Genomic DNA, 21,128 nt, shown 5'->3' with positions numbered 1-21,128 from the left:
TTCATTTTTAAATAAACATTTATTTCTCTTATGTTTCTAATAGGTAAATTGATTTTCTATATTTTTAAATAAGTTGATACTCTTTTTTTATTTAAAAATAAGATCCTTAATAAAACTTATAAATAAAAGTTGTGCATATTAAATTTTAAAATATAAAATTTAAAGTTTGTTCTTATCTTTTCTAAAGTTATATTATAACATACTCACTTTATGGTGAAGATGAGAATTTTGTGCTCGATTATTACATGTACAAATTAAGTAAATTTAATTAAGTATTTTTTAGCTAGTTGTTTATTGTATATGGAAAAAAAATCATAAACATTACTTATAAAGACAATTTATTATTAAGTGTAACTTTTATGATATATTTAATATATAATAATTAAACCATTAAACTTTTTTTAAAAATCTTTATTTTTTTGGTATTTAAAACTTAATTTTTAATTAACATCAATTTTTAATAAGATAAAAGAGGTCACTTTATAAAAATAGAACAAGGTCAAGGTGATTATTAAAAACATAAAGTAAATGAATGTTTATTCAAAAATTAATTTTATTAAAAATAAAATAAATTAGTACCTATTTAAAAATTATAGAGAGTTCTTTATCATAATCGGAAAGAAAATAAGTGTAATTTTTGCTTAATATTATAAATATCTAATAATTTTAAAATGACATTTTTTATTAATAGGGACACACAAAAAAAGAGAGAAGGGAGAGAAAGATGAACAATTTGGTATTTTATGGGCTTTATTGTCTTAATATGGCGGCAATTGCTTCCTGCACCATATCACTGCACCCGATTTCAGTGGAAAAGACGAAACTATCCTTAAATTTTTTTTTCGAAATATGTGTTTCGGATTTTTTTTTCTGGAACGAAATTTTATATTACGGATTTTTTTATCCGGAATGAGTTTTTCATTTTTGTTTCCAGATTTTTATTTCCGAAATACAATAATCTCTTTTCCGGATTTTTTTTCCAGAATGTATTATTTATCAATTTCGAATTTTTTTGTCTGGAATTGAATTTTAAATTTTGTTTCCGGATTTTTATTTCCGGAATAAAGGGCATTTTTGAAATTTTAAAAATTGTGTTGGGTGCAGGTTAAAATGTGTTGGGTGCAGGAAGCATTTGCCTAATATGGCATGCCATTGGGCCATTGGGCCTTTGGGCCTCTACTGCAAAACGGGCTGAACGAGTCCATGAAAGAAAAACCCTAGTCACCTTCTTCCTATTCCTTCGCATATTAGTCTCATTCCTTCACTCTGCCGCTGCAAAAACACCACTCTCTGCGCCGGATTCCACACCATTTCCTCACAAATGGTAAACTCAATAGCTCTTCTCTTTTCTTCCATTGCAATTCTTTGTTCCTATCTTCTCAAACCAATTCAACAACTCTCTCATTTTCCTATCGTTTTCGCAGGCCGCCGAAAAGAAACTGTCGAATCCCATGCGCGAAATCAAAGTGCAGAAACTCGTCCTCAACATCTCCGTCGGCGAGAGCGGTGATCGTCTCACTCGCGCTGCCAAGGCACCGATTCTTCATTTTATTTTTATTATAATTTTTCGCCATTTTTTAATTTTATCATCTTCTCTTATCCTCTCGTGTCTTCACTCTCTTAGGTGCTCGAGCAACTCAGTGGCCAAACCCCTGTTTTCTCCAAAGGTATTATCGCTGTTCTTATTTTTGCAATTGTTGAATCTCTCGTTTCTAGATTTTTAATGAATTTGTCGATTGGCCATTGCAGCTAGGTACACTGTACGTTCCTTTGGAATTAGAAGAAACGAGAAGATCGCGTGCTATGTGACTGTGAGAGGTGACAAGGCGATGCAGCTTTTGGAAAGTGGCTTGAAGGTGAAGGAGTACGAGCTGCTAAGGAGAAACTTCAGCGACACTGGCTGCTTCGGCTTCGGCATTCAGGAGCACATTGATTTGGGAATCAAGTAATTTTCTCACTGTGCATGACATAATTGCTTATTATATTCAAACACCAATTCAGTTTTGAGTTCATGTAGTGTGTTGGAAGTAATTTCTTGCAATTCAAATTGTTGAATGTTTTTTCTTGTATGAGCTCATCGTATGCAAAACTGAAATAGGGAGAGGAAGAGAAATATAGAACATTACGAAGTTAGGAATTATAGAACAAAAGAAATAGGATAGAAGAGTTGGTTTGTTTAGATGAATAACATTGGGAATTAGGAAGAACTTAAGAAAGAAGTGGGGGAATTTCTGAGTTTTTTATTTTAAAGAAGGAAAAGAGAGGTGGAACAGAAAAATTAAGTTTATCACAATGATTTTTTTTGTATCCGTATATTTTTTTGCAGTTAATTAGAATGCAAGTAGTGTAAAATATCATTCAATCAGGCATTGTTATATATGGCTAATTTTTTAAGTCTATGATAGTTATTTTGAAAGTTATTTTAGTCAGCATAGAAATCTTTACCATTATTTCTTTTCTATTTCTATTTGGTTTGTAACATAATTGAAACTTTTCTCTTTTACCATACTGAAATCTGATTCATGTAGTTGACTTCAGAATCTATTATTTCTCTTCAATTGAAAACTTGATAGTTCTAGCTTCCTAGCTTCTTTTCCTTGCTATGTAACATAATGTTCGTAGCATTATCTTGTATTGAAAATTTGATATTTGCCTTTGAATTTCTGTGGAAGCAGTTAGTGTTTATAACATCTGTGTGCATGAATCAGGTATGATCCATCTACTGGTATTTATGGAATGGATTTCTTTGTTGTTCTGGAGCGCCCTGGGTATCGTGTGGGACGCCGTCGTCGTTGCAAGTCTCGTGTTGGAATCCAGCACCGTGTGACAAAGGAGGATTCCATGAAGTGGTTCCAAGTTAAATACGAAGGTGTCATCCTAAACAAGTCCCAGGCAATTGTTTAGTTTTATATCAGACCCTTCTGTTGTTCATTACCGTTTCTTGTTTCTTTTCTTCCATTATTAGTACCGGATGTTATTTTTACAGGTCTCTCTAGCTGTTTGACATTTTTTTTTTAATATTATTAAATTTTGACATCCTTATTTATCATAACATGTATTTCTGCCATTTATCTACTTAACATCAGGGTCAAATTGAATTGTATGTGTAATATTTTAATGTTTTAGCTTCATTTCATCATATGCCATTTTAGTTTGAAACTCCCTGTCACTATTTGGCAGTGGAATCTTCACACTTAGCTTCGGCTATTCACTTTCAAATGAAATATTAGGACTACCAAAATTTAATTTTTCCTTCATATTTGTTATATCTTACTAACTTCGAAATATGATTTTTTTTTCTTTTGATCACTTTATCTTCTGTTACACATTATACAATCAAAATATTTACCCTCAGACTCTTGTTCTAAACAAATTAAAACAATATTTACAATCATCTAATCAGAGACAATATGCACTAAATTTATTGTCTCTAGTTAAAGTGATTTATGTTAAACTGATTTATGATTAGATGATAGTGTAAAAGTTCTTACACTAATAGTGACATCTAATATGTGAATTTCATTTATTTTTTTAAAACCTTTTTATTTTGGTTCTCTAATATTGTAAATTAGTATATTTTTTATTGTGATACTTGTTTTGTAGAGAAAAAAAATTCAAGTAATTACTTAAAATAACGAACACTAATGTTATGTTTTAATGTAGCTCGTAAAATAAATTTTATTTGTTCATCTTGAAATAAATATACAAGACAAATGCAACAACTTCAAATTTTTTGAAGGTAAAAATTAAAGAAGTTTTTTTGAAAGGGAATTAAAAATTAAAATTCTAATTTTTTAGAACTAAAACACTTTTTCCAATTTATTGAAAATCTAAATAAAACATGTTATAGGGATAAAAATTAAGAGTTTCTTATTTTGAAGGTATTAAAATATGTTTGATCCTAAATTATAATTGGAAATGGTTTACTGAATAGAAAGAAGGAAACATATAGTTAAGAAAAATAGAAGACAAAAATGGGGCTAAGAATAAAACCTTGTTTTGGAGTACTTTGAAGGTATAGTTTAGGTAGAAAACTTGACATGAAAGAAAGAAGGAAGAGAAGCATATAGAGGAGAAAGAAAGATAAAAAGACGTAGGTGTTTTCTTCATGTGAACAAGCCACAGAAGTTGGCAGAATTGGGTTAAAATACCTAAAATCATAAGCAAAAGACTTATGATTTTTGATATTCTGACATTGTTCTGTAAGTGTAGATGAAAAACAAAGAACAATTGCTTTATTTGGCAAAGAAGTTATGCTTGAACTTCCCTAACCAGGGAAGGGAGGGAAAATCCAACCCTAATACATTAACAAACCAAAGTTCAGAAAAGGAATAGTCTCTTGAACAAGAAAACCAAGGCTACATCTATATAAATCCAATTCCATAACCTACACATGTAGAACCCTATCTAAAACATTAAACCTAAGTCATGGCTTCTGGAAGAACACCAAGATCAAGATCAACAAGACCACAAGCTTCCATTCGTCCTCTGTATGAAACCTTTGAGCCCAAGTCAGAGATGAAGGAAGATAAAGCTGCATATTTTCTTCACATTCATCTTCCTGGTTAGTACATTTATGAATATTAATTAATTATATCTGCCTTTCTTCAAACCTGTTATTTTTGTTATTGTTTGTATCTATATATTAACAAAATTGCCTCTGATCTGAGTGTAAATAAGTAGTTGCGTTATGTATTTCATCTAATCTCATTATTTAAAAAAACATAATTTTCTAATTATTTTAAAAAGAAAATTCTATCCATTTTTAAAAAATTAGTGTTTTTTTTTAAAAAACAAAAAATATACTTGCTCCTTATAACAGTCATTATATAACTAAATTGTTTTCTATCACAAAAAAAAATATTATTAAATAAAAATCAATTTTAGAGATCAACAATAATTAGTTGTTATATTGATAAAATTGGATATTATTTTAGAGACTAAAAAAATTAATAATATTTAAATTAGTTTCTATTATTGATAAATAATTTTTAAATTGATATCAAAGTTTTAGATATAATAATTAGTAATTAATTAAATACTAATTTATAAATTATTTATCAATAATGAAAACTAATTTAGATATCAATAATTTTTGTCACTCAAATAGTATCTAATTTAATCAGTATATAAATTAATAATTTTTTATCTTTAAAATTATTTTTTATTTATTTAATGATTTTTTTAGTAATGTATCTTATCAACAAATAATGGAATTTACTGAGATAATTATAAACATAGAAGATTTTTCCAAATTAAAGTGACATGATAAGCAATCATATTCCAACAAAATTCTCACATAATTAAAGTGACATGCATGCAATTTTGAAGATTCGTACGTGAAATTAATGCATCATTATGTTCTGCATTGTTCTACAGGTTTCGTAAAGGAGAAGATAAAGATTAATTTTGTGAGATCTTCTCGAGTGGTGAGGGTTTCTGGAGAACGATCATTGGGAGGCAATAGAATAAGCAATTTCGAGCAAACATACTCTGTTCCACAAGATTGCGAAGTGGAGAAACTTCAGGGCAAGTATGAACTTGGAACTCTCGTTGTTACAATGCCAAAGAACCCTAATATTTCACCCAAATTGCAATCCAAAACACCACACAAAATTCCTCCATCTCCACTTGTTAGTTCTTCTGAAAAACCTGTGCTTGATCAACCAAAGCTTAAAGAAGTAGTCATGCCTCCAAAATCTCCAATCCCAAGAATGGAACAGGGAGAAAAACATGTTGGAGACATGTCACCAAGGCCTAGAAGTGTTCAAGAGGAACCCATGCTGAAATCCTCACCACTTTTTGCTTCAACCCCACTAAAGGAAACAGGGAAATCTCAAAAGGGTCATGAGGAAATTGAGCCAAAACCCACATCAACAATCATGGGTCATGACAGAAAAACAGAACAACATGAGAAGGAGGAGGAGGAAAATAAACAGAATGACATTGCAACATATATAGAAAAAGTGAAGAAGAGAATCCATGAGAAGGAAGATAAAGTTGATTGGAATAACCTTGACCAGAGAATAAAATCAGGTCAGAGATACATCAATCACAATGAGGTTTGGAAAGGAGCAGAGATATTGAAGACAAGACCAAAAGAAGGTGCAGGTTCCATTGGTGCAACAGAGAAGGTAAAAGAAAGCACTGAGAGTAACATTGAGAAAGGAAAGAGAAAAGAGGATGATGAGATGTTCACAATAGGGAAAGGAATGAGAGAAGTGGTTGCTTCAGCTGCAGAGGTAGTCACCAAGATTGGAGAAGGAAAGTTGAATGAAGAAGAAAAGCCTTTGGTTGCAAACATGGGTGCTGCCATTCTTGTGATCATGGCCTTGGGAGCTTATGTGACCTACAAGATCACCTCTTCTACCAAAGCATGATGAAACTGGTTTGTGCTCATCAAATGCCTTATAAGAAGATCCTTTCCACCATTTTCTTTGGAATCTTGAAAAGTGTAATTGAAATGATGCTATAATGGTGAATATATGAGAATGATATGTGATTTCACACCATTTAGTTTATTTGTTTTAAGAAAAATGACTACATTTATTTGGACATTGGGAAAGAAGAATATAAAAAGTAATTTTTAACGTTAAAAAAATCCTTCAAAAGGATTAGATAGAGATCATTTTAAGAAAATGATTGTTACATTTGACGTGATGTACGAAAAGTATCCTTAATCAAGGTAAAACATTTAATCAATAGATACTAACAAATGGAAAATAATTCTTTTCAATTTCATCGATGTTTACGCATAACTCTCCCATTAATATAAAAATAATTATTTGTTATATTGAGTAAATTAAATATTATTTTAAATATTAAAAAATTATTAGTATTTAAATTAATTTTTATTATTGATAAATATTTTTTAAATTGATATCTAATTAACTTTTAAAATTTTAGTTATCAATTATTTAGATTTTAAAGTTAGTAACTAAAACCTTGATAGTTAATTAGATTAAAAACTATTTATCAATAATTGTTTGTTATTTGCACATGATTAATATACAATCTAGTCCTAGAATCAACTGTATAGTTAAGACTACCATTGTAAAAAAACTTGCAATTATTGCAAACAAAAATTGATATAGTTTTGTCCTTAAGGGAGTTTTTCTTTGTGAGCGAAGAAACAATTTAGATTAAATAACCATTAAATAACCAATGTCAGGTGTTCTACTTAGGAGCTAAAAGTATTAAATGAGGTTATTAATTAGGATCCTATGAATTGAGGTTATTTTTTTGTTGTGTTAAGATGATTTTCTCTTGTTGTTCATGTATGAAATATGTTGTTGTTTAGTTGTCTACATCCAACATCTTATCTATATGTACTCTATCGTTTATAATATTCTTTTTGCCTATTAAAAAAAACAGAGAGTCTATTATTGGATGAAAAAGTCTTATAACTTAACTATTGGAATAAACATTTTGTTCTCCTGAGACTTATAAAATCAATATACCTCATTAGGATAAGAGTCAAACATATATTGGCATTAGGTTCATACATAGTGTAAGAAATAAAAACATTATCTAGCATCCAATAGTGAAATAGACATTTCATTAACTGAAACAAATATTTCTTTTCCAGTAGAAGATTCTACTTCACTAGGAATCGCTTTTCCAATAAAAAAACCAGGCTCCTTTGGTTGAGCTAAAATGGTTTCATTGGTCAACATAACAACCACAGATGCCATGTTCGGTCTATCATTTGGATGAAGTTGCAGACATAACAGACCAACTTGAATGCAACGTAAGACTTCAGATACAACATATGACTCTTCTAAACAAATATCAATCAATTTTGTTGGATCATCATCTTTCCACAATCTCCATGCCTGTCACAATTCAAATCTAATTGTTAAATACATTTCATTAAATTAAATGCATATAATTGATTTTTTTACCCACATGTCCAATGAGATTATAAGTATCGCTTGTACTTGTAACTCCTCTATTTTTCTTTCCACTCACAATCTCCAACAATAATACGCCAAAGCTGAATACATCAGATTTTATGGAGAATAAACCATCAATGGCGTATTCTGGTGCCATATAACCACTGAAAAAAGAATCACAAAAAATTAAGTTGAAGTTATTTTTTTTTATAGAGTAGTGATAATTTGACACCCAATACTCCAAATTACATCTATCTTATGCCTATTATTTTACAAAAATACCCCTATCACATAAGAAATCTAACACTTAAAGAAGGTGTAATTTGGAACAAAGGAAAAATAGGGTGTCAAAAAATCATTTTTCTTTTTTATAATAGTTACAGTGTAGGAAAATATACTTACTATGTTCCAACCACTCTATTTGTATTCCCTTCAATTTGATCATCTCCACAAAGTCTTGCTAAACCAAAATCTGAAATTTTTGGATTCATATCATCATCTAGCAAAATATTACTTGCTTTTAGATCTCTGTGTATAATCCTTAGTCTAGAATCTTGATGCAGATAAAGAAGTCCACGAGCAATTGCACATATGATGTTGAAGCGCTTAGACCAGTCTAGAAGTTTAGATTGTGTTGAATCTGTTGATGATATCATTTGATTGATTAGTATTTCCTTTTCAAAATAACATGTAAAGTAAATCAAACTTTTGCAATATAATTAGCAAACTTCATAAAGATACCAACCAAAAAGAAATGAATCTAGGCTTTTGTTCGGCATATATTCATATAGTAACATTTTCTCTTCTTCTTGAACACAACAACCAAGGACCTTAACAAGATTTCGATGTTGAAGTTTTGCACACAATATAACTTCATTCTTGAATTCTTTCACTCCTTGTGTTGAACTCCTTGAGAGTCTTTTGATGGCAACATCTCTTCCATCTGGGAGTGTACCCTGAATTTTATAATTAATATATATATATATATATATATATATATAATTTGTTGATTAATTAATAAAAGAGTTTGTCTTAATCACTATAATTAACAAGCATTCCATGAGTACCTTATATACTGGTCCAAAACCACCTTCTCCAAGTTTGTTGTCTTCAGAGAAGCCATTGGTGGCATTAAATATTAAAGCAAGATCAAAGAAAGGAAGCTCAAAATCTTGGTTTTCTTCCTCATCTTTCTTTTCAGTTGATACCATGTTCTTTGCATCACTTTCTTTTCCTATATACATATAGAAACAAAATCATTAAAAAAAAAGAAAAAAAGTCAAAAGCTTTGATTAAGAGTTTTATTATTTGGGACCTATTTTGAATAAGTTTTTCACACAAAAAATAGAAGAAGAAAAAACGAAGACAAATAAAATTGACTTTTTTTCTAATTTAAAACTAGTTTATTCATACATTAAAAATAAAAGTTTGGAGAACTTAATTAATATGAAAGAAATTTTAAAAGTTAGTAAAGGTAAGCTAGGAAAAAGTCAATTTTAATTTTTTCTTCTCAACAAGTTTTTTTAGGAAAAAAAATAGAAAGAACGAAGTAAAGTTTTTTTTCTAAAAAGTTAAAATAAACTTATAAACATATTCATTCACTAATAGTTAAATGAAATAAACTGCACATCTTTTCAAAAGGAAAACAGAGTTCAATACTTTCTCCTTCAATTTCATGGTGTCAAATAATAATTTAGTGAAAAAAAGAGATAAACTTTTACATCTATTTTCATGTGACACACATAGTTTAGGTTAATAAGAAACTTACCTTTATGCTTTCTTTTTCCCATGTAAATATATAAGAAGACAACAAGTAGCAAAATAGTGATGACAGACACAAGTGGGATCGTAATTACTAAAGCCTTTTTTCTTGTATCTTCTTCATCTGAACCTGCATCTGTCAAATTTCATGCATATGATATGATAAAGCAGATACAATAATTCTAAAACTTAGAACAAATCATAGTTACCTGAAATAGCCATTCGAATATATAGATCTTGTTGGCTTGCTTGAACCAATTTCAAATCAATAAGATCACCAAACCAAATGGAACAACCACTGCCACCTTCCCTTATGTCCAAGTTTGAATAAGCCATGCAAGAACAGTTTTTCAAGCATTTCATCCTACAATCTTCAAGTGCCATATTTCCATAAGTCCAAGAACTTCTCGTGTCGGGAACTTTCATTGAAGCAAATCTACGAAAACCATCTTCATTTTTCACCCCACAACTCCAAGGTTCTCTATGCACACATCCTTGTGTCCACTCAAACGTGTTCCAATTCTGGGGAGATTTGGGTTCAAACCCTTCTAAACACTGGCAAATGGGTGTCTCATTAACCATGCAATTTCCATTTGGGCCACATGGGTTATAGGGATCACATTCATCTCTAGGAACAGACTCATAAACCCTCCAAGTTTTGTTTTCAGGAATCCATGTGATGCGTTTGCGATGAACAAGAGTTTGGTTCAAGTAAGTTATTGAGATCACAGACTTGTTCCTAAGCGTGTATGAGTAATAAACCTGGTTTGAATCATTGACAAATTTGGTGTCAACAATTGGAGTGATTCTCAACACAGGTTGGCCACTGAACCCTGCTCCATTCCAAGGTCCACTCCTATGATACTCATCTGAACCTTTCCTCAGAACCAATTCAGGGTTACTACTAAGGAGCATACCCCAAGTTAAGTTCCCTGAAGATGGATCATCCCAGCTCTTCCATGCTCTTAGCTTCCTTTCAATACCCTTTTTAAGGTCCCACCCAAGCTTCATTCCTGGCAAGAGAGTATCACAAGGGTGGTCAAAGCTTTGCCACAAAAAACTCTCTTCATTGCTGTTGTTCTTGTTGCCTTCTTTAAGCACCAAGTTTGCAGTGTCTAAGAGCTGCACCAAAGGGTGAGTTGTGAGTGAGGTGATGTTTGTTGACCAAATAGTTTGATTGTTGCTGTCGAGAAGCACCATGTTTCCATCATTGGCGATGGTTAACATGTTGGATTTGATGTTGCTGCTGTTCCCTTTGATTGGACTGTCACGGTTGGCAACCCAAACAATGGTTTTGACTGGGATGATTTTGTACCATATTCCTATGTAGCGGTTTGTGGAGCTACCGGGACTGAAGAACCCTAACTCAAAGGTTCCATCATTGGAAACTAAGGTGCTGCCATCATCATGAAGTGGCTGAGATTGAGTGATGGAGTCTAATGCTGTGGAAGATTGAGAGAAGAAGATTAGTAGTAGGTTGGAAATGGTGATGGCAAGCATGAATGGATGAGTGAATGCCATTTTTGTGTTGATTGGAAGTGCATACAGAAAGCAGAGATGATGAAGTATGTGAAAGGTGGATTGAGGAGAAGATGTGGTGGTCATTGGAAGTTTCCATGCATGGCGGTCAATGGACGGCACCAGATCTGAGTGGCAGTAAATGATTTGTCTGTGAACAGGAAATTGATGAAACAAATGGCTTATCAAGAACAATTCCAAGCAATCTTTGTTGATCAAGTCAAATATTAGGTCAAATCACAAAATAATCTGTTTTTTTTTTTTTATAAAAGTAGTGTTTTTTTTTTTAAATTACCATTTTAGATAAAAAAAAATTATATGAAAGATGGGTAAGTCGTATTCACGAATTTAGAGTAATTTTTTTTCAAGTGAATCATAACTTTTTTTACTCAAAATCTATTCAGAAGTGGACTTTAAGCTTTATTTAACCTCCTACGTACTTTCTCACATCGAGAATAAAAACTCGTGCGTGAGACAACAACATATTACAATGGTCTGATAACGGTCCGATAGCGGATGACTTGATAAATCCACATCAAACACTCGTTAGGATAAACTTCAAATAGTTCTGATACTATATTAAAAAGTGGACTTTAAGACTATCTCAACCTTATAAAACTGACTTATAAGATGAGATTTGCGTCCACTTATATACAATGAAATGTTTTCATCTAGTCGTGGTGAAATTTTCAAACAAATCATAATTTCCATAAAAACAGAACACTACTTTGTGCAGAAACCATTAACAACATGTTCAGTTGTTTTCCAAACATCGTTGTACAATTATGATACGTTGATAATTCTATACGATTAGTTAAAAATTCAAGAATGTAATTTGCTATATGTGTGTTTTTTCAAATGATATAATCAAACATTAAATGCACACATTTCTCTCAATTCAAGATTTTAGTTTATGATGTTTGATATTAACCCATTCCATCGAAGCAAATCCATTAGTTTAATTTTTTTCTTCTTCTAAATTTGGTGACGTTTAGTTGGAATTCATTGCATTGATTTGTCTACTGGTGCATTCTTCTCATTTGTTTCTCGTCGATTTTTTGTTAGTAAATGTCTATTATATATAAAAAATGAGAAGCACATTCATTTTAATAAACATTTTTTAAAATGAAAGTCGTAGTTAAGTCGTTTTCAACAACAAATTAGTAATATGAACATCTTCGACTTAAATTGTAGTTAAGTCGTAGAAGCATCACACCCGATGAAATGTTAAAGGTACTTGTTTATTCTAATTCCTTAATATTTACTAGAACTTTTTTCTCTTCTTTCATGTTTATACTAGGTTGTCCTTTGTTTACTGAGATTTCATTACATTTTAATGAAGAAATTAGTAATATGAACATCCTCGATTATCCTTTTGTGTAGCTATGAGATTTGGTAGTATTTACTCGGCCTTCATTACATTTTAATGAAGAAATTAGTAGTCTGAATATCCTCGATTATCCTTTTGTGCAGTTATGGGATTTGGATAGCATACTACCAGATACAAGAAATACACAACGACAATGATGTGCAGCTATGGAATTTGGATAACATACTACAAGATACAAGAAAGACACAACGATGTGTATGGAATTTGGATATAGCATACTACAAGATACAAGAAACACACAACGATGATGAAATGAAATATTTTTTAATGTGTTGAGACGATCCTCATTTACAACACCCTTAAATATTGTGTTACATTTGGCTAATTTCTAACGAGATATATGTCTACTCACGTTTTTTTGCATTATTTGCATTATAATGTTTGAACCTAGTTATATTTTTATTGTTAATCATTGAATTGTATGCAATGAAGGCGAAGACTTAGAGCGGCGGGAAGACGAATAGTTGCCCATGGAAATGAAGAGTAGCTCCCTGCCCTGCTCTTATATATAATTGCGTACAATACAATAATTGCGTATAATTTGATAATTATTATTTCCTTAATAGAAAACCTTTGCAATCCTACTATAAGAGGAGTGATCTTCTGTTTTTTTTTTTTAATTTTTTTTGTAAAGCTTGTAGTATGAATACACTTTTACTAAAAAATCTATAACAATTCTTGTATTATGAATACACTTTAACTAAAAAAAATTATATAGAAAAGAAAGAATTAACATTGAATGGCTTGCTGAACCTAATCGGATGGTGGACGCGAAATGTCAAAGATTCTTGGATATCATACTGGGGTTGATTTGAAGCCCAAGTCTGGAATTTCTGACGTAGACGCGTCCCAAACGAGGTTGATAACAATGGAGGTACGCTAGGTATGGGAAGTGGAACCTGTGGGATTGGATCTATGGGCCCCCTTGGAGAGTGATCAAATATGGCTATCTCAATGGACTTGGGAGGGACGAAGACTCCGACGTTGGAGAAGGAGACCCCGACGTTGGCGATGAAAACGATGACTCAAAGACGGTTAGACGAATAATTGCCCATGGAAATGAAGAGTAGCCCCTGTGCTCTGCTCCCTGCTCTTATATAGCTAGAAATATTATTATTATTCAACAATTCAATCTATGCATAGTTAAGGAGATGCAAGAGTTAGTCTCTGCATACAGAAGCTGAAACAATGTAGGATTGCAAAGATTTTCTATTAAGGAAATAATAATTATCAAATTATATGCAATTATTATACGTAATTAGTGGATTCCTAACTAATTACCTTGTATTTGGAATGAGAAAGTCTAGTATATATTTACTATACATGTCAGATAATAAAAAACTTTTTCTTTCTTCTTACCATCTTCTTGCATACAATTTTCTTATATTTTCAAATCTAACATGCACATGGCAACATGGAATGTCTTATGAACTGGACATGGTTTTCTCCATGATTAGTTTGTCCCATTAGTTGAGGTCGGTTACATGGATCAATTGTCATTTAAAAACCAAATACAAAGCATTGCATTTAGATATGTTAAAATAGTAAGCTTTTTGTCAGATTTTTTTGTGTGGAAAAACGGCGAATGATTCGGTACCAGTGAGCCATGAACATTTCATATGAGACAGTAATTAATCTCATGATTAGTAGATCTACCCAATTAACTTTAGTTTGGAGAGACTTTCTATACAAGTGTAAGGACACTTTCTCTCTCCAAATACAAGTAATTAGGTAGGACTCGGGCTTTAAATCAACACCGTTACGATATCCAGGAATCTTTGGCATCGTTCTTTCGCGCCCCACCATCCGATTAGGGTTTAGGAAGCCATTCAATGTTAATTCTTTCTTTTTCTGTCTGATTTTTTTTTCTAGTCAAAGTGTATTCATACTATAAGACTTGCATAGATTTTCTAGTCAAAGTGTATTCATACTACAAGACTTGCATAGATTGTGATATAAAGAAGAAAAAAAATTGACAGATAATAAAGTGAAATTTCAGATTGTTGACTGGAAGATCAAATGGTGTTTGATATACCACTTTTTCTTCATCAAACAAACAATAAACAACATGATCCAAATTCAATACTCTAATTACTCTTTGTGATTTTCCAATTTGAACCAAAACAGAAAATAAACTGAGGGAGGGATAAATTCAACATCATCAAGCAGGTAAGGAATTCAACCTTTCATGCAAATATTAATACAGGCAACATGTAAACTATTTCCTTTTCTGCTTTATTCAATGTTAATTTACAACATGCTAAATTTTATGATACAAAAGAATGAAGATTCCACAAACCTCTGAAGTGATAACAAAACCTCTGTCCTTAGGACGGATAGCAACCAATCAAATCCGGCAACAGACAGAAATACTCTAAAGTAGACTAAAGAATATGCAGCTTTACAAAAAAATTTAAAGAAAAAAAACAGAAGATCACTTCTCTTATCTTGTTGGAATGTTTGAGATAGGAAGCATCTCTATGGATTCCCTTTCAACAACAACTCTCTCATACTCAATCCTTTCAGCTTCTCTACAAATCTGAATATCATTGGGAAAATAATACTCATACACAAATTTTACAACCAAACGTGGAAGCAATGCTGCTATTATGATTCCAAGCAACAATAACCAGAACAATCCAGTTCCTGCAACATTAAAGAAGGCCCTGCATAGTTAAGGAGATGCAAGGGTTAGTCTCTGCATACAGAAGCTGAAACAATGTAGGATTGCAAAGGTTTTCAAATCTAACATGCACATGGTGGCAACATAGAATATCTCATGAACTGGACATGGTTTTCTCCATGATTAGTTTGTCCCATTAGTTGAGGTCGGTTACATGGATCAATTGTCATTTAGAAACCAAATACAAAGATTTGCATTTAGATCAAGATATGTTAAAATGGTTTCTCATCAAGCTTTCTCATTCCTACTTAATGTTGAAATCCTAATAATCACTAGTTATAAACATTTCATATAAAAAAGTCACTTCCAACCCAAAATCTTAAGAAAGTATGTGAATTTTTTTCTTATATATTACTCTTGAGTTACATTCGAGGAAAACCTCATACTTGGAATCCTAACACTTTCTTTAGTCTTTATCAAATTCTGAAGTTTAAAAAGCAAAATAAATATCAAGCATTTTTAGTCAGGAAGACTAAGACATAAATATGCTGTGAGTAAATGATTTAGAAGCATGAATTGTTGTTTCCACTCACAGGACTAACAATTAGAATGCAATATGTATCTTATTATGTTTAGCACTAGACGTTGGTGGTAAATATATGTATATTCCTTGGGAAGGTATGCAGGCAAATCTAGGAAGAACAACAGTTATTAATAATATATTAAGCAAAATTGCAGAAGAAGCATAATAGTTGCATCTGAAGTGTTCCAAACAGAAAAATATGGATAACCTTTCTATGAATGCCAGGATATTAGTTTTATGGTATAAAATTAAGAAAGGAAGCAAAAGATAATGCATACCAGTAGCCAGGAAGATTGGGGAAAGCATCAATGATCATGACACTAATGAAAGTTGCTGCAATAGAACCCCAAATGGCAACATGGGTCACCCAATACCACCTTACAACGTCCATGGCCAAGTGCAAATTCACCAAAATTACAACCCCAAAAGTCCAAAGGTCTCCAATGCTAGCCACATCAACTGTGCTACTCCAATATGCAAAGAGGGGTGCCCAGAAGATGACCATGCTTTGCCACAAAGTATCTAACATTGTCAAGGCAAACAATTTCTTGTTGTAGGCCTCATGTCTCTGTCCTGCCCCATAAAGTTGAGGGTACTTTAGGAGAGTCCTTTTACCGAGATCCTTGTCTAGAATAGCAACAACTATAGTTGGCAATGAACTGTAGATTATTGAGTATAAGGTCGTGCTCCATTCATTTATAGCAGTTGTCAAAGTGAAGGCAGTGTAGAGCACATACCTACAAACACACATAACAAATTTACTAACATGTTCAAATCTGGAGGAATACTTCTACCAGCCAAAAGGACAAAAATTCAATTGTTATCATACTTTAGGAGAAAATTGAAGAAGACAAAAGTCAACATAGAAACCATGTTCTTCTCTCTTTTTCAATTACAGTGTTGGATCATATTTGAATGAATACAGGGTTCAAAGCACCATCACCCAATAACAACTTTTGAAGGTGAAGTTGGTGGGATAATATGGAGTTGTATGAGTATGATCAAACCAGTTACACACATATTTATACACATTATTGAATTATAACTTACCAAAATAAGACCAGAACAAGGACAGCATTTCTGTAAAAATTGTATAGCATCATGTAACCAAGCCGTTGGTAATTCCAGTGCCCATGTATCAATAAGAGAGGAACCAAAAACTTAAACTGCCCCATTGCAAAATCAGATGCCATTACAGCTTGCCGACCCTCTTGTCCACTGATGCCAACTCCAACATCAGCCATTTGGATCATTGAGACATCATTAGCACCTGCAATGTAACACATGCATAATGAATTTATTACACAACTCAATAAAAATCAAACTGGTAAAATACCACTAAATGTTTTCTAACGTTATCAAACTTTAAAAAGGGGAATGACAAGTTCTAACAAATGAATTACCATCTCCAATGGCTAGAGTCATGTTTGATGTCCTCTTCTTCACAAGGGCAACAATGCCAGCCTTTTGCAGTGGAGCAACTCGGCAACATAGAACAACAGAACATCTACTTGCAAGTTGAAATAGCTGAATAAACAGAAGTAGACCAAATCAGCATGAAGTAAAGTAGATTGAAAACATTATCAAAGATTGAATGGGACTAAACTAACCTGTTCTTCAAGTTCACTGTCAAGAATATGCACAAGGCTGGTACCATCAATGATCAAGGCTATTTGAGTTGCCTCTGAACTTCCTCCAGCATTGTTGGCAACCCCAGATGTGGACATGAGCTTTGTAGACATGACAAGGGCATCTTGCAAACTTTTTCTGCATGCTTCTCTGTTGTTTTTGTTGATTATAATCTGATTCATTTTGCTTGTTAGGAGCTTTGAGGAGTAGCCAATGGATATGGCAGTTTCTTGTTTGTCTCCAGTCAGAACCCACACTTTAATCCCAGCAATCCTTAGAGACTCAATGGATTCAGGTACACCTTGTTGCAGTTTATCTTCAATGGCAGATGCTCCTAATATGATGAGACTGTTCTCTACAATGCTAGAAACCTTGCGGAGCATCGCTGCCCTGCCAAACACAGCAGTGCTTGCCATCTCGAAGGATGTATGCCATTGCTCAAATTCTGAAGCATTCAAGTCTCTCATCCCAATAACAAGTGTCCTCAAACCTATGGAAGAGTAAGAGTGAAGATGTGCTTCTGTGTCTCTAACTAAGTCCATGCTGAATGACTTGTCTATCACATTAAGCATGGATGTGTCTGCTCCTTTTACAAACACTTTCACAGAATTGTCAGGGTACCCCAATATAACGGACATCCTCTTCCTGTCACTATCAAACTCATGCATACCCAAGACATTGAACCTGCAATGCTCATAATAGGAAGATTCATCAGAAAAAGAAAAAGGGTAATCAGATTAAAGAGGGTTTCGTCTCATGTTTATTACCTAACCATCATGATAAGTAAACTTAAAGTCACCAAAATAAAAAGATAAGTAGAATTTTTATGTGTTTTCCTGTATCATAATATAAATACTGCAAAGACAGAACATAAACTGCATGCAGCACACTCTCCAATCAAGACTTCTTAACAACTAAAACAGACATGAAAATCAAACAAAAATATTTAGACATGATTTCCTATCTGCTTAAACAACACCAATATAGAACTATGAATGAACTACAAATTGTTTCATCATTTCCATTGTAAAAAATATGAAGTTTGTCAGTAATCATTTGTGGAGAAAGAGAGAGAGAAATTTGTAAAAAAAAAATTCAACTTACTTTTGTCTTTGTCCATGAATATCGATGACTATATGGCCGGAGGTTCGTTCTATTAGCATAAAACCATAGGCTGCAGCAGCATAAGCTAATGCTTGTTCATCTGGTGATTCTCCTTGGTAATCTATCAGTTTGACATCAGGGTCAGGCGAGTCAACAACAAGAGGTACAATAGTGTTGCAGGTTGCCAGTGCTACAAAGAAATCATGAATCCGTTTTCCCTCCAAATTGAGAAATCCACTTCTTGCTAGCTGCAAAAGCTCTGGATTAACTTTCACCTTCATCTTTGGTCTGAAGACCTTTCCATCCACTGAACGCATAATAACACACAAAAAACATTTTGTATTACTAGCTATTTCACCAGTATGCAAAACCATGATGCATTAAAGGCAATGCTAAAAAAGTGTGTACTAGAATAAATCTCACCTTCCACAGAATGTTCAACTCGATCACCCTCCATGCTGTTCTCTGTAGAACTGTAATCAACCCCCCAGATGCTTGCACATTGAAACTCCATCTTGTTCTGAGTTAGTGTGCCCGTTTTGTCCGAGAAAACATACTTAATCTGCCCCAAATCTTCATTAATGTTCAAAGCCCTGCACTGAAACCTTGACTTTGTTTCCTCATCATACATTCCATTGTCTCGGATCATGAAGAAGGCCTGACCAACCCTCACAAGCTCCATGGAAATGTACAAGGAAATGGGAATCATGACCTGAAAAACTATAACTGACATGAGAAATGTGAAGAGAATTTCCAACCCCCATCCATAGTACTCGTAGCTTTCCACTTTCCCCTCTTCTGAAAAGTCTAGTTTCCTATAATATGGCAATATATCCAACTCATCCTTGTGGCGCTTCAACCACACAGCAGCACAAACTGAGGTGATTGTGCACAATACCACGAGGAAGAAAGAGAGCCAAATGATCTCAAAATTCATGCGTGTCTCCAATCTGCTCCTCTTAGAAGGAGCTCCTGAGCTATTCAGCATAGCCTTGGTCTCACTTCCACAATACGCAGCAACACCAATGGCCCATTTAGTATTCTTGAGTTCACATCCACGAAGCACAATGTTGGAGGATCCAAGTGACAACTTCTTGCCATCAACTTCCATGTTAGCCAGAAATCCATATATGTTCCTATTGGGTTTCTCACACTTAATCACCCCACCTAACCCCTCCTTACCATGAGTCTCTTGCTTTGCATACCTTGTCTTCAAATTGGACTCCCCATCTAGATTAATAGTCTGAACATATGCAACCCCAGTTGGATCACTAGTCGAGAGCAACACAATATCACAAGGGATGGGTTCATTTGCCTTGATCCTAATCACCTCACCAACTCTTACATCCCTCCACCTCTTCTCCACAAAGTTCCCATCAACCAAAACTGATACCAACCTATTGTTCTCAACTTTATCACTCCCGTGCCTTCTCCAATCCTCATACGCATCCTTCACAGCTGTTACAAACAGAACAAAGGACAGGGGCAAGATAGAAACAGCTCTTCCGAAAACTGCAAGCTGAGGAAGCTGATTGAGAATGGCAATTATGAGAAAGTACACGTAAGCAATCCTGTGGAACTGTTCAAAAAGGTTCCTGGGAATGAAACTGAGGAGGGAGTATTTGCTTGTGCGGATAGAGTTTCCAGAAAACACAAAGCTCTCATTCGTTTTCAAAGGGTCGTTTATGTACACTAACCTCGCATCCTCATCTCTGAGTTCCTTCTGAGACAAGCTTAGTCCTTCAGAATCTGCACCCTTTGAGCCATACCTAACGGGTGTAGATTTGGACACTGAACGGCTCAAACTCACTTCATGGATAGAGTTGTTGCTCTTGCTCCCAGAAGAGCGATTGGACATGGAACTTCTGCGTGATGATGAGTTAACAAGAGTGTTCTCAAAAGGGTGGAACACGTTGCTGGAACTTGAATTTGATGTTGGAAGTTCAGAAATATCAACAGAGGGAGGGTGGTGTTGTTGGTAGTTATCTGCTGTTGTTGTTGATGGTGTCGTGATCACAGGTGGTCTCTTAGAACCCATGATTCATGAGTCAGCGACAATGAAAACATGTGAAGGCTTGGAGAAACAACAAAACTGCAACAACGTTGGAAAATTTAAGGAACTAACTAACTAATAATGTTGTGGTTGTGCAACAACTATGTATATAAAATATATGTGTATGTTTATATGCAGCAGTTGAACATGAACACAGTTTGAGAAGGGTGGTTGAAAAGAGAGAAAAGGGTATATAAGAAAGAGGGTGTTGGGGAGGGAGAGGTTTAAGGTCAAAGGCATTGTAGAGGAAGATGAAGAAGAAGAAACTTTGATTCTTTGAAAGAAAATTGCGACCAAAAAATAATTTTGAAGAATAAGTCGTAATGGGTGGCGACAGCATGTTCCTCTAGAAACACGTAATAATAACCTTTGTTAATTACATTCTGTTACTTCTAAAGTAGATGATTAGAGTTAATTAAGAAAGTTAATTAATTTCTTTGCATTAGTAGAAAGACTAAATAGCTATTGTAGTCTCATTCACACCACCTTTTCTCTCTGTTATATCTAGAAACAATTTATTAATGAGCTTAATAAAAAATCTATGGAAAATTACATAATTTATATGTGAAAAT

General features: G+C 33.3%; 4 protein-coding genes across 5 annotated transcripts; 2 read left to right on the top strand and 2 right to left on the bottom strand.

The window, feature by feature from the left end:
• Positions 1-1,189: 1,189 nt before the first annotated feature.
• LOC137834667 (large ribosomal subunit protein uL5) lies at positions 1,190-3,052 on the top strand. Its single transcript, XM_068642788.2, has 5 exons — positions 1,190-1,324; positions 1,425-1,532; positions 1,625-1,667; positions 1,750-1,945; positions 2,709-3,052. Exons 1-5 carry the CDS (start codon positions 1,322-1,324, stop codon positions 2,902-2,904), a joined length of 546 nt encoding a protein of 181 aa, XP_068498889.1. The 5' UTR covers positions 1,190-1,321; the 3' UTR covers positions 2,905-3,052.
• A 1,279-nt stretch (positions 3,053-4,331) lies between these two features.
• Positions 4,332-6,512, top strand: LOC137834666 (uncharacterized). The gene is made up of 2 exons (XM_068642787.2): positions 4,332-4,564; positions 5,380-6,512. The coding sequence occupies exons 1-2, from the start codon at positions 4,429-4,431 to the stop codon at positions 6,378-6,380; spliced, it is 1,137 nt and encodes a 378-aa protein (XP_068498888.2). The 5' UTR covers positions 4,332-4,428; the 3' UTR covers positions 6,381-6,512.
• Positions 6,513-7,425: 913 nt separating this feature from the next.
• On the bottom strand, positions 7,426-11,313 carry LOC137834665 (G-type lectin S-receptor-like serine/threonine-protein kinase At4g27290). Of its 2 annotated transcripts, none has more exons than XM_068642785.2 (7): positions 9,866-11,313; positions 9,664-9,792; positions 8,963-9,129; positions 8,641-8,851; positions 8,298-8,535; positions 7,909-8,059; positions 7,426-7,835 (listed from the first exon to the last, which is right to left on the bottom strand). In XM_068642785.2, exons 1-7 carry the CDS (start codon positions 11,259-11,261, stop codon positions 7,527-7,529), a joined length of 2,601 nt encoding a protein of 866 aa, XP_068498886.2. In that variant the 5' UTR covers positions 11,262-11,313; the 3' UTR covers positions 7,426-7,526. The 2 variants fall into 2 exon arrangements, with proteins under 2 accessions (XP_068498886.2, XP_068498887.2); XM_068642786.2 differs by having other exon boundaries at positions 9,664-9,786.
• A 3,448-nt stretch (positions 11,314-14,761) lies between these two features.
• Positions 14,762-20,891, bottom strand: LOC137834664 (phospholipid-transporting ATPase 1). Its single transcript, XM_068642784.2, has 7 exons — positions 18,927-20,891; positions 18,504-18,810; positions 17,381-18,083; positions 17,174-17,297; positions 16,821-17,040; positions 16,049-16,507; positions 14,762-15,230 (listed from the first exon to the last, which is right to left on the bottom strand). The coding sequence occupies exons 1-7, from the start codon at positions 20,539-20,541 to the stop codon at positions 15,008-15,010; spliced, it is 3,651 nt and encodes a 1,216-aa protein (XP_068498885.2). The 5' UTR covers positions 20,542-20,891; the 3' UTR covers positions 14,762-15,007.
• Positions 20,892-21,128: the final 237 nt, after the last annotated feature.

The sequence above is a fragment of the Phaseolus vulgaris genome, chromosome 5 (genome assembly GCF_051622355.1).
Source record: "Phaseolus vulgaris cultivar YP4 chromosome 5, ASM5162235v1, whole genome shotgun sequence".
Taxonomy (NCBI): domain Eukaryota; kingdom Viridiplantae; phylum Streptophyta; class Magnoliopsida; order Fabales; family Fabaceae; genus Phaseolus; species Phaseolus vulgaris.
Note: the sequence above shows the minus strand (reverse complement) of the source record. Positions and strands in the feature narration are given on the sequence as shown.

Excerpts from the sequence above, each read along its gene's own strand:
- LOC137834666 (XM_068642787.2), top strand. The coding sequence starts at position 4,429 with ATGGCTTCTGGAAGAACACCAAGATCAAGATCAACAAGACCACAAGCT. Across the intron at positions 4,565-5,379 it reads TCTTCACATTCATCTTCCTG|GTTTCGTAAAGGAGAAGATA; the intron begins GTTAGTACATTT and ends ATTGTTCTACAG.
- LOC137834665 (XM_068642785.2), bottom strand. The coding sequence starts at position 11,261 with ATGACCACCACATCTTCTCCTCAATCCACCTTTCACATACTTCATCAT. Across the intron at positions 9,793-9,865 it reads TATTCGAATGGCTATTTCAG|ATGCAGGTTCAGATGAAGAA; the intron begins GTAACTATGATT and ends GAAATTTGACAG. Across the intron at positions 8,852-8,962 it reads GTTTTGGACCAGTATATAAG|GGTACACTCCCAGATGGAAG; the intron begins GTACTCATGGAA and ends TATAAAATTCAG.
- LOC137834667 (XM_068642788.2), top strand. Across the intron at positions 1,533-1,624 it reads GTCTCACTCGCGCTGCCAAG|GTGCTCGAGCAACTCAGTGG; the intron begins GCACCGATTCTT and ends TCACTCTCTTAG. Across the intron at positions 1,668-1,749 it reads AACCCCTGTTTTCTCCAAAG|CTAGGTACACTGTACGTTCC; the intron begins GTATTATCGCTG and ends TGGCCATTGCAG.
- LOC137834664 (XM_068642784.2), bottom strand. The coding sequence starts at position 20,541 with ATGGGTTCTAAGAGACCACCTGTGATCACGACACCATCAACAACAACA. Across the intron at positions 18,811-18,926 it reads AGTTGAACATTCTGTGGAAG|TGGATGGAAAGGTCTTCAGA; the intron begins GTGAGATTTATT and ends TTATGCGTTCAG. Across the intron at positions 17,041-17,173 it reads GACTCTAGCCATTGGAGATG|GTGCTAATGATGTCTCAATG; the intron begins GTAATTCATTTG and ends GTTACATTGCAG.